The sequence below is a fragment of the Sebastes fasciatus genome, chromosome 11, assembly GCF_043250625.1.
Source record: "Sebastes fasciatus isolate fSebFas1 chromosome 11, fSebFas1.pri, whole genome shotgun sequence".
In the NCBI taxonomy this organism is placed as follows: domain Eukaryota; kingdom Metazoa; phylum Chordata; class Actinopteri; order Perciformes; family Sebastidae; genus Sebastes; species Sebastes fasciatus.
The window spans coordinates 18,754,260-18,767,048 of NC_133805.1; the positions used below are offsets into that span (position 1 = coordinate 18,754,260).

Here is a 12,789-nt window from a genome sequence, read left to right on the forward strand (position 1 = left end):
GACAATGTTCATAACAGATGTTGACGGACCGCCCTGTAACATCAAAGATTTCACTGAGCTAGGCGTAACATATTTTTTAATTAATTCAGACTTTGATTCTCACAAATCGCCGTTTTGGTCACATGAGGTTGTCACAGGTTACCATGGTTACACATGTCCAATCGGTACGGAGGCTCAGGAACTGATTACGTAAATTACTGCTCAGTTTAACGTTACTGTTTATTCACACAAAAGCATGTTGAACGATAGTACACATATTGAGATGTGGTGCATAGTATGCGATTTCGGATGCAGACGATATCTCTGGTTCTGCTGCATCAATTTTTACCCTTTTGTTTTTAACTGTCCGTCATGAGTCTGACAATATTATGATAATATTAAGAGTGTAATGCTAAGATGGTGGGGCACTCTTTTAACAGCTTCCTGTTATCTGGGGATGATTATGGGCCTTAGAAAGTTTCCCATGAGTTCATGGATAGACCACAAACCTAGCTTTCAGTTACAGTTACACAAAAGAACATTTTAAGACTGTTTTAATAACACAAGGTTTAGATTACAGCAATTGCTTTCATGGCATAGACTTTATTGTGAGGTATGATTAGTAATTCCATAATGATTGCCCTTTCTTTATTAAAGCCCAGATTCAATTCAGTAGAAATGACCACATATACAGTAAATTAGATGTAATGTAACATAATATTCATTTAGTGTTCTCAGTAATGATAATAGCATTGCTTAGCACTGTAGTTTACCTCTGTGTGTGTGGGTCAGTACATGAAATACGTGCTGCCGCGTCTCATGAAGACTGCTTTATTGGACTTGCATCACATGCAGATGAGAGCAGGATGCTCAACTCCTTGAAGCGGTGGGGAGGAGGAGGATTTGTATTAGTGATACTTGTCATGTCTGCTGTAAATCACGCTGCCTTTTTTTTCAGGTTCCTAGGTTGTTGTTGTTTTGTCTCAGAATGCTGTGTGGCAGGGATGAATGGTGGTGATGTTACATTATCATGTGGCTGTCGCTTTCACTCCTGCTGACTGGTCTGTGACAGGCCCACACACACACACACACACACACACACATACACGGTTGTGTCAGGAGCAGGCCTGATTTATTAACTGCTGAAACCCTAGATGACGTGTGCCCACACAATCAATACGGAGCACAGCCACTGCCTGCCCCTCTCTGGGGTCATGTGATGTGGACAAGCGCTAGGCAAGGAAGGACACACACATACACACACACACACACTACAGTGCTGCGGAGTGTATTGCATTACTGTATTGATGGGAAATGGATCCAGTCCAGCGTTGGCTGCTAGCTGCCAGTCAGAGGCAAGAAGGGTAAACTTTCATCATGGCTGTCAGGGACATCGCTCCTGCCTTGTTTGACCGTAAATCTTCCTAATTGTGACAGAATACTTCAACATCATTAATTAAGCATGTTTTCATTTAAAAGCACTCGCAGGGCGCCAGGCTGGGTGCTTAGGGTCGTCTGCCAATGTGCATAGCTGCGTATTTTTCCTGTGTGTGTGCTTACAGTCATGCATTGTGTCGTGCGTTTGTGTGTGCGTGCACCTTGATTCCCCCCATATGAGTGGGTGGCTTAATCGTCATGTTTATTTACACTCCTGTTGTCTGCAAACAGCAGGCAGTGTGGCGATGGGTATGAGCCAGCCCTTAAGGAAGTAAAACAGCAGAAATTAATTTAGTCAATAACCAAAACAAAGGCTTATTCTTAGAATTCCATTCATTATTCAGGAAGGGGCTCGGGAATTGTTTATGATGCGTATTCATTTTTTATGCCTTGCCTTTTTGGGTTTAGTGCCCCACATCTCAGGGAAGGAATTATACAAGAGCGTGCACAAAGGAGAGGAGGAAGGAGGGAGGGAGGGACGGAGGGAGGGAGGTAGGAAGCGACAGAGAGGGGGAATTGTGTCCTCTCATTGTTCAATTAAGTCTGTCGGTAATGATCAAGATGAGATGATGGCCATCTTCCTTTTATAGATACGAATCTGTGACTGTCCGTGGAATATAAGGGAATCGCAGAGCAGTATGGACTCCATCCCTTTGTTGCTTGAAAGTGTGTATAAAAGGTTTTTGGTGTTGGGAGCATGTGATGTATTGTAATAGAGGGCCCTTCTCTCTGTCAGGTGATTATGTTAATGTATAGTCCATGGTTGCAGAGTTCACAATGAGCACTCCGACTGGCATTGAGGTCTAATCGATTTCATTGCTATTACTGAACAGAAATAAATAAAGCTGATGGCTCTGGTTAGGGTAATTATGCCACCGCACAGTGAATTGTTTGATTTTCCTTATTAATTGTATTTATTTAATCCATTTCATGCTTTTAGTTGTGCACTCGGGGACTTGGAGGGAATGAATAAATCACTCTTAGGCTCATTAGATTCCCCCTCTGGTTGGGATGTGCCACTATTTTGTCAGAATTAAATTGGCGAGTGTTATAATTTCCCGCTGGTGTGATTCACATGAAAAATATCCACGTACTCATCTACCAGCACATGTGCGCACACGCGCCCACGCACACACACATGCGTCTGCTCCCCATCTGAACTCCTGACCTTTTCCAGCCGTCTGATAGCCATTGACATTTGCCTCTTGAGCTGAGCTTGCTCACGTGTTGGAGCTGATGGGAATGGATGATGTTATTGCTGGAGGAGGAAAAGAGAGGGAAGGAAAGAGGAGGAGGAGGAGGATGGGGGTGGGGGGAGAGGTTGAAAAGAGGAGGACCAGGAGTAGACAAGCTCCCCGTGCGGCCCCGGGAATCCATCTGGACCCCCTGCTTGCGAGAAAGGTCACAGGGCGACTCAACCTTACATCCTCATTACAAAAGAGCCGTCGCTGTGACTGTGGGCTACGATACGGCTTCACCGCTCTGCCACACAACCTGTCATTTGCCCTCACTGTCTACAGTCATCACGGAGGAGACATACAGGGTGTAGTATTAGATCGTCCTCCTGAAACATTTTTGATAGATGCGTGGATTAAAGCGCGTATGAAAAATGTTGTGGCAGCGTGAGCTTTGTCTTTGTCCTTGAAGACAGTGGCTGGAATGGAGGGCTGCACCTGGTCGGCTGTTTTCAGCACCTCTGAGAAAAGCAGGACGCTCCGCTGCTTTACCGAGGGAGCCTTCTGGTGGCAGAAAGAGGCAGGGCAGTGCAGCTGATGTTTAAATAGAAATTCATGCTGAAACACCTGTATGTTTTATACTCTTGGACATAGTTAAAAATTGCATCATTGATGTTGTGTCACATATCTTTTTCAGAATATCTGGGTGTGTAGGACTGCATTCGTTTATGCGTACATTATTGTTTGTGCATGTCTGTCTCAGCAGGCCGTGCTCTGTTGTGTTTACACTCCACTCTCCACGCCACGGGAGCTGAGTGTCAGTTGAGAGCTGAGCGCCCTGTAGGTGTGTGAATACGTGCAGGTTCAAACCCCCCAAACAAAGTGCGTAAACAGACCTCAGTGTCCGTCGTAAAATCATCCTTTAAGTCGTGCTTAATGAAAATGAAAACACTGTGAATCCGGGTGTGATGTTAGAATGGTGATTTAGTAGTTAATTGTATGATACTGGGAGAAGCGATCCAAAGTAACTGCACATCCAGTTTGATGCTGAGATGAGAAAAATGTTCTCAGAGTGTTAAAATAATTGACTTTAATGATCACACATAAAATGATAATGAATTTTGAACCTTTTATCTTCACTATACTCTTTTCCATTTCCATATTTTCAATTCGTACATCTTCTTCTAGCGTTGGAACTATTTGATTTTATCTGATTTATTTGAGCCAGGTGTCTTTGCATTAGTATACTGTGTCTAATGTGTGTTATTACTTTTTTTGTTGTTGTTTAGATAGCATCTGACAAGATAATAAAGCCATCAGCCAGAAACTAAACATAGCCGGAGCATAAGGAGAGAAATGGAAGATGAACTCTGGTGGAAGGCTGCGTTAATTCTTTTTTTTTTTACATGAAATGATAGTCAGAATCGATGAAATGATAGTTTTATGGTCCAGCCTCTGTGCGGCTGCAGGGTTTTATGGCACAGACTTTGAACTATTAAATCAATGGCCATATTTCAGGGAGTTCACTTGCTGGAGTTAAGACTTGTTCTCCGTCATAGCAGAAGTCTTATACCTTGCCACTCAGTCATTTTGAACGTCCATGTGAATAGGACTGTTTGATATCATATCCTTCTTCTCCCTCCACAGTGCTCAGTATCCGTGGTGCCCAGGAGGAGGAGCCCCCGGATCCTCAGCTGATGCGACTGGACAACATGCTGCTGGCGGAGGGCGTGGCCGGGCCGGAGAAAGGCGGCGGGTCGGCAGCTGCAGCGGCCGCCGCGGCAGCCGCTGGCGGCGTTGGTGCCGACAACTCTGCAGAACACTCCGACTACCGGGCCAAGCTGTCTCAGATCCGACAAATTTACCACACGGAGCTGGAGAAATATGAACAGGTGGGGAGGAAGAGTGTTTTCTCAGCTGCTCAATTATTTAGCTTCTTGTAACACATATTGACATTGTCATGTAAGTATTTTATCAGTAAATATGAAAGTGCATTGGTGGGATTCCCATTTACCACACAATAGACTTCATTCACCCGCTAAGCCTTAATTCAACCCCCCAGGCACTGTTTTAAATGTCCTTACTTGGAGGGAATCCCCTGTTGTACCTCCACCTTTTTTCAGCAATAGTCTGTTTCATTGTTTCTTGACAGAAAGTTCATATCAATGTTCTCTCCTCCTCCAAAATCCTCCCACTACTCAGGTGACGACTACAGGATGTGTTGTAATTTTAAATCTCTCTTTTCTGTTTAAATGTGCAACTACTGAAAAAGTTGGACATCGTCTCGACTGGTGGTGGATATGGACAGAGGCAAAACTTAAAAAAAAATGTCAGTGATTTTAATCTTTATAATAATAATGTTACATTGTTGACATGCACAAATGTGTGGCTTGACGTAATTCAATTGCAAACATGTTTAAGGTCTTCTTCATGGGGGACAAAAGATGTAGTGGTGACACATAGTTTACCTGACCTCTGACCTCTCCCTGCAGAGAGGAGCAAGCAAAAAGAACGTTTTCTCTTCTAGGATAACAACAAAATCTTAAATTAGGGCTGTCAAAGTTAACGCGATAATAACGCGTTAACGGAAATTTGTTTTAACGTCATTCATTTCTTTAACACATTAACCCAACTTGTGATTTTTAGGTTGTAGTGGGCAATTTTAGAGCTAGAGTTGAGGTACTGACAACATATGACACTAGAAAACCTAAGAAATCCATCGGTACTAACCATGTCATACAAGCTTGTCGTGAAGGAGGATAAATAACGCTCCAAACTTACGCTACATTTTGGCGAGGAAAAACTGGCATGGCCATTTTCAAAGGGGTCCCTTGACCTCTGACCTCAAGATATGTGAATGAAAATGGGTTCTATGGGTACCCACGAGTCTCCCCTTTACAGACATGCCCACTTAATGATAATCACATGCAGTTTGGGGCAAGTCATAGTCAAGTCAGCACACTGACACACTGACAGCTGTTGTTGCCTGTTGGGCTGCAGTTTGCCATGTTATGATTTGAGCATATCTTTTAATGCTAAATGAATACCTGTCAGGGTTTCTGGACAATAGTTGTCGTTGTTTTGTGTTGTTAATTGATTTCCAATAATAAATATATACATACATTTGCATAAAGAAAGCATATTTGCCCACTCCCATGTTGATACGAGTATTAAATACTTGATAAAACTCTCTTTAATGTACATTTTGAATGGATAAAAAATGTGAGATTGATTTGTGATTAATCGTGATTAACTATGGACCATCATGCGATTAATCGCAATTAAATATTTGAATCGATTGACAGCCCTAGTAAAAATGCAAGAAAAATAATGAGGGATTGAGCCTTGGCATGTATCCGTTGTATATGGAGATTTCCCCTCGAGTTCCTGTGTATCCTTATATGGTGAAAAAACATGTAGCTGAGATAAATTGAAGACTCTAAATTACATGTTAAGAATGTGAGATTGTTTTTTGGCATTGTGTCCAAGTCTTTTTCCTTGTCCTTTGTCCAATGCATGCTGGAAAAACCGAAATAGGAATGAGTTGGTATAAGTGACGGATGAGATATTTTAACGAAGTGTAATGCTCTTGAAATCAGCTCTCACAGGCCAACTCATGACGAGCCAAGCTTTCAGAGATGTTATCTTCAGCAGGCGAGCAGCCATTATATCAGTCACACACCAGCTCTCTTCCAAAGACTGTAACGTCTTGTCATTCCCTCGGAAGTCAAAGCGTCCCGGGTTTGTCATCTTCTCCGAGGAAGGCTAGTCATCGCTAACTGTCACAGTCAATACACACCTGAGCATTTGTGTGTCACCGCGCTACGTACACCTTCGCGCGCGTATGAGTGAGTAGTGTCTGGCGTGTGTGTGCAAGCAGAACGGCTGCTCGGTGCATCACTTTGACTGACGTAACCCTGGTGTTGACAAGCAACAGACACCTTGACTCTGAATGCAGTCATATCCAGTGACTGATTCAGACAGAGACAGAACGAGGTAGACTGAAAGATGGAGTGAAAAGAGAGGGAGACAGTTTAAACCTCTTGAACGTTAACGGGACTGAAAGCTCGCTGTCATTTTAGATTTCTCTTCACTTGTCACATTTTCTCTCCCATTGAAGAGAAGTCTTTTTAATATTCAGAGCACCGCGAGTCTCGCTGCCGCCACTGTACGACTCCGCTGCTACACTTGTTTGGCGTGAAACATCGCGCGGTGTCTGCTGCTTTAATTCACACTATTCTTATTACCTCTAACGCCGCTGCTGTTACACTGTCTGCTTCTACGAGGCCAAGGCCCAGCAGTGAAGGTGCAGCCTCTCCAGAATCCAATTTCACCCTTTTTGTTCTGTCTGAAGCTGTTGAGCCTCCACGATAGTTCTTCTTTTTATGAATCCTGTCTGTCTGTGCATCCAGGCGTGCAATGAGTTCACCACCCATGTGATGAACCTGCTGAGGGAGCAGTCTCGCACACGACCCATCTCGCCCAAAGAGATCGAGCGCATGGTCAGCATCATCCACCGCAAATTCAGCTCCATCCAGATGCAGCTGAAACAGAGCACCTGCGAGGCCGTCATGATCCTGCGCTCGCGCTTCCTCGATGCCAGGTCTGTGTGTGTCCCTGTGGGCAACGAAATCTAACAAAACTATACTTTGGTTTTCATACATTGTGCTTAAAACAGGTTTATGTATTTTTGTTGCCACTGGTCAGACAGATTCTAAACGTATTTTAACAGCTTTTAATTACCATTCTTTAATGTGTCAGCACTATTCAGACAAACTACACTATCCTGGTTTAAATGAAAGTGCAAATGAAGAATGAAATTTGTTTAACAAGTATTTCTTATTTATTTCTACTCTGTCTCCTTTCTTGCTGTCTGTCCAGACGAAAGAGGAGGAACTTCAACAAACAGGCGACAGAGATCCTAAACGAGTACTTCTACTCCCACCTCAGTAACCCCTATCCCAGCGAGGAGGCCAAAGAAGAGCTGGCCAAGAAATGCAGCATCACAGTGTCACAGGTAACCAGAATAAACTGAGCAATCTACTTTTAGATTGTGTGGTCAAAAATAATCAAAATCAATGGCACTGGAAACCAATTATGTCACAGCAGCCATAGAAGATGGTGAGCTAACTAGTGCAAGAAGAATAATCCAGGTTTAGACAATAAGTATCAATATTCTGCAAGTAAAATGTTTCCAAATTCATTCCTTTGATTTGTTCTCATATTTATCATCTTAAATTTGTTATAACTCAGTGACTGTATCTTGTCATTGCTATTTTGACAGGTATCAAACTGGTTCGGGAACAAGAGAATCCGATACAAGAAAAACATCGGCAAGTTCCAAGAAGAGGCCAATATGTACGCAGCGAGGACCGCAGTCAGTGCAACCAGTGTGTCTGCTCAAGGCAGCCAGGCAAACTCCCCATCAACTCCCAACTCAGCAGGTGAGCAGCTGAAATCACAAACTGACCGCAAAACCACTGGATTATATTAAAAGAAGCTCTATAGAGAGAAGAATTTATTTTTATACCAGAGCAGATAGATGCATAATGTTCTCATTCCTCTCACCTGAGCCCCAACTCAAGAATTCAGTCTCTGGTGCTTTTTCATTCAGACTAACAGAAGGTCCCTCTTCTCCTTAACTCACCCAGTAATATAATGTGGCTTTCTTGCTCTTCTTGTTACATTTTTTCTCTCGTCTGTCTCATTTTCTCTCCCTCTCTCTCTCTCTCTCTCCGTCTCTCTCTCTCTCTCCGTCTCTCTCTCTCTCTCCGTCTCTGTTATTGACCTCTTGGTCTTGTGGACGTTAATTTTTCCTGCCTCTTGTCCGGTTGACCCCCGTGCATGCCATTAAGCTGCTCAGAGGGCAAAGCGGAGTCTTTTGTCATATAGAGACTTCGCAACTGTATTGGATTAGGACCGGGTGTTGAAATCAAGTTACGCGATGGTCTCTTTACATCTGGGGAGCTTGGGTCCATTAAAGGACGAAGACGATTCTTTGGGTCTTCCTGCAGATCAATTATTACTTCCTTAATGAAACGCTAGCAGCACGGACATTTAACAACAATATAATCCATAAGGCTTGTTTTAACTGGACTTAAACAGTTTTATGATGATTATCTGTCTCATGGTTCATGCTGGTTTCCTTCTGAATTATGGTTCAGTGATATTTTAATGTGCATATACTGCATCTGTAGCGTGCATGTTTGTAGAGAAAGCCTTTTTCATGATGCCTGCTGCCCTCCCAGACTAACACTTAATGCACTTTTGCTTATGCATGATCATTTTAACTCCGTTTTCTGTTCCTCTCTTCTTCCTGTTACCTTTTCTCTCTCTCTTCTCTTCTCTTTGTCCTGCTCTCTTTGTTCTTCTCTGCCTCTATTCTCAGGTTCTGCTGGCTCTTTTAACATGTCAAACTCCGGAGACTTGTTCATGAGTGTGCAGTCCCTCAATGGGGACTCGTACCAAGGGGGGCAGGTTGGGGCCAACATACAATCCCAGGTAGGCGCCTCTCCGAGCTTAAGCCGTGTTTCCACTGCATGGTACGGCTCTGCTCGACTCACTTTTGGTACCAGGTCCTTTTCTCTAGCCGTGTTTCCACTGCAGATAGTACCTCAGTGTAGGCGGGATTCTCAGCTGATCGCCGTAGTGGCAGCGCATTAAAACTGCCGTGACATCATCTTCAACTCACTGAATCATTTCAATTAAGGCTGCACAATTAATCTAAATATTATAGAAATTGCAAAAATGGCCTACTGCAATTTTCAAATTGCAGGATGAGGAGGAAATCTTAATATTTGTTAAAGGGATGACAAAATGAGAATGATGATGTAAAAATGATCATACCCTCCAATATCGCAAATCATATCGCAATTGCAATATCAGTCAAAATAATCGCACTTAGACATTTCTTCAAAATCATGCAGCCCTAATTTCAGTGGTAACCAAACAGAGAAACGTCTGCACTTCATCTATTGTACGACGTAGTTTTGTGATCTGCCATTTTTTAAAATCTGTGTCGAGTGAATTATAAATTGCGTCGCAATTGACGGCAGTTTGGCTATTTAATAGGACTGTCAAAGTTAACGCGATAATAACGCGTTAACGCAAATTCATTTTAACGCCACTAATTTCTTTAGCGAATTAACGCAACTTCTTTTGTAGCGGGCTCACATGCAGTTTTGGGGCAAATCATAGTCAAGTCAGCACACTGACAACTGTTGTTGCTTGTTGGGCTTGAGTTTGCCATGTTATGATTTGAGCATATTGTTGTATGCTAAATGCAGTACCTGTGAGGGTTTCTGGACAATATGTGTCATTGTTTTGTGTTGTTAATTGATTTCTAATAATAAATATATACATACATTTGTATAAAGCAGCATATTTGCCCACTCCCATGTTGATAAGAGTATTAAATACTTGACAAATCTCCCTTTAAGGTACATTTTGAACTGATAAAAAATGTGTTATTAATATGAGATTAACTATGGACAATCATGCAATTAATCAAGATTAAATATTTTAATCAATTAACAGCCCTATTATTTAATAATCTTTGTGCAGGATGTCCCGTGTCACGATTTTCTCTGACCAATCAGTGGTCTGCAGTGTTTTAACCCCACCTTCTAATATCGGCTCAGCTCGCTCTGATCCTCGACCGAGGCGGTACCCAGAATGGAGCGGTTCTGTTGGTACCATAGACAACTTTTACTAATGGAAACCCGAATATAACCGTACTAATGTGTAACGAACTGAACTGGACTGCTTTGAGGAAACGTGCCATTAGTGACCAAAAGCTGACAAACTCTTGAGATCGCATGTAAAATTGTTCAACTGCTGTCCGGTCTGGGAGTGCAGATGCCCACGACAACTTGACCTTACATAGTGAAAAAAAGGTTACACTCAGCCCGAAGCTTTACATTAATGTGGAAGCCATTGTCAACCCACAGTTGAATAGACGACTGCAGACAGTTTTGGAAACGGTGCAACACTCATCAAGGCTCCTGACAAGAGTTCACATAGCCACTGGTGCGCTGTAGCTCCCTGACCTTGCCCGGGTGGACAGTGATGACCAGCTCGGTGTTTCTGAGTGTTACAACTCTCACCGTGGATTAAGGAATCACCACCCGTGGTGATATTCTCATTTGGTTTTAGTGCTTTTGGCATAATTTCTCTCTCTCCCTCTAACCCCCCCCTTTTCTATTCAGATCAGCTCTCCAAATGCTTTAGGTCGTTCATGAATATGCAGAAGGGACGACCCTTAGAAGAAGTAAAGAGGTCTTCAGGGTTGGCCTTTAATTATTGAAACTCATGTTCCTTTAAAGGGATTATTTTTCTGAGCATGTCAGAGTGGCCTCGCTCTCAGGGCTTTGCAATTAAAAGAAAAGAGAAAGTACAACTTTTGACTAAATTGGCCTACTGAGTGGAGTAGTCTTATCTGTTGTGAAATCCATATGGCAGGTGTGTTTTCATGCATAACCTGACGGGCTGCTCTGCCAACAACTACAAAGCAGCTTCTAATGAATCTGTGAACAACATGGGAATGGCGATATTCCAATAAAACTTTTTTAACAAAATAATATCACCTCAGTTACACCATATTTTTATTGGCAGCCACGATGGCCCAACGTGTCTCGATGTGAAGATGAATCAGAGCTTTTGTGTCTGTATGTCTGCAGCTACATGTACAGGAATGATTTGCAAAGTATTTTATTTTTTATTGGCAGCCAGAGGATTTCCAGAAGACCATTACGAATACTTTACATCACGCCTGTTTTGACAATTTTACATCATAACAAAAGCAAGTGCTTATAGGAAAGAGACAAACAAGCAAGCAATGACAAACAAAAACAAAAATCCAGGCTCAAATCAATTCCCATTAGATTAATCATCAAAACAGCCATCTCTATTATCCAAGGGAATCTGTTATACTTTGATCAATCGGTTCACAAATAAATAATACTAATAATATAAATAAAAATAATTAATCAATTAATTAATGGGTAAATTAAATAATAACAAAAACAAAATAAAAAAATACACTTTTACTTGTTATTACTTTTACAGACATAAAAAAGATAATAGTAATAATAAATACAAATATAAATAATACATTTTCCAGATGAAAATATATTGGGTTCCTTCCTTATATGCCATATTTTGCAGGCATCAATTGCTGGTACCAAACAGAACTATGTACAACACATGGTAACTGCGAGGATTATTCAAGTTATGCACATGTGTCTTACATAAAGTCTTGTCTTTGCGGGGGGGAAAGTATTTTTAATGTCTGATATTTAACCACAACTACAAACGCATTAATAATTACTTACTTCTTGTCATTTTTCTTGTATTTCGTCCTTTTTCATCATCCGTTATCAAGCTTGTAATAGCAGCCAAATCATCCTGAATCGCTGTTTGTAACCTTTTCCTGTTTATGGTACCCTTTTACTATCAGCCTGACCTTTCCTTGTGCATGGCTGTCTTTGTTATCCAGAGCTTTTGTCTGACCAGGCCTTTTGTCTGTGTGTCCCTGCTGCTGTTCCAGGTGGATACCCTTCGCCATGTTATCAGCCAGACCGGAGGATACAGTGACAGCCTCGCAGCCAGCCAGATGTACAGTCCACAGGGCATCAACGTAAGACCTGTAAACAACCTCCTTCTGTCCTTCTCGACATTTTCCTTTGCTGTCTTACTTTGCAGGCTGCAGGATGTGTATAATATTGTGTAATTCTGTGTGTACGCCGGGATGCCACTTAGCAGAGTTTGCCGGCGTTGCAGCCCGTTGCCCCCCCTGCTCCAGTCGTGCCCTAGGTGGCAGGCAATGAGGCAGCTACCAGGCTGAGTAGCTGGACACGCTCCTGGTCTGTCGGAGGATATTAGCGTTAGCGAGACACCTGCAGTCGACAGGAACAAGGACACAGGTGTCATCCTCCCTCCCAACGCTGCTCTCACATTGGCACCATAGGACAAGTCATACCTCCCAAGACCGGCTTCACAAAAAAAAAGTTCCCAGTTGCTAATTCTTAAAATAACTCTTTAACTAGCCTGTCAAAGGCTGGGCCAGTTTTCTAGGTCTCCTTGCTGGGCTGGGCGGGGCGGGGCAGGCAACACTGGAGGCAGTGTGTTAGCATGTAGATCCATAGCGACAGGCTGCGCGGGGCTGAACAGAATCAATACGACAGTCACAGGGACAGAG

At 42.6% G+C, this 12,789-nt stretch overlaps 1 protein-coding gene across 4 annotated transcripts in view; it reads left to right on the forward strand.

Moving 5' to 3' along the window:
• The window catches only part of pbx1a (pre-B-cell leukemia homeobox 1a), a 58,535-nt gene that overhangs the window by 38,948 nt on the left and 6,798 nt on the right, over nucleotides 1-12,789 (forward strand). Inside the window, exons 3-9 of one of the 4 annotated variants that reach the window (XM_074651329.1) lie at nucleotides 4,239-4,483; nucleotides 4,864-4,920; nucleotides 7,004-7,194; nucleotides 7,473-7,608; nucleotides 7,876-8,035; nucleotides 8,980-9,092; nucleotides 12,139-12,228. In XM_074651329.1, the coding sequence (XP_074507430.1) occupies nucleotides 4,239-4,483; nucleotides 4,864-4,920; nucleotides 7,004-7,194; nucleotides 7,473-7,608; nucleotides 7,876-8,035; nucleotides 8,980-9,092; nucleotides 12,139-12,228 (992 nt within the window). The remainder of the gene's footprint in view (nucleotides 1-4,238; nucleotides 4,484-4,863; nucleotides 4,921-7,003; nucleotides 7,195-7,472; nucleotides 7,609-7,875; nucleotides 8,036-8,979; nucleotides 9,093-12,138; nucleotides 12,229-12,789) is intronic. The other 3 variants (XM_074651331.1, XM_074651330.1, XM_074651332.1) reach the window with 3 other exon arrangements.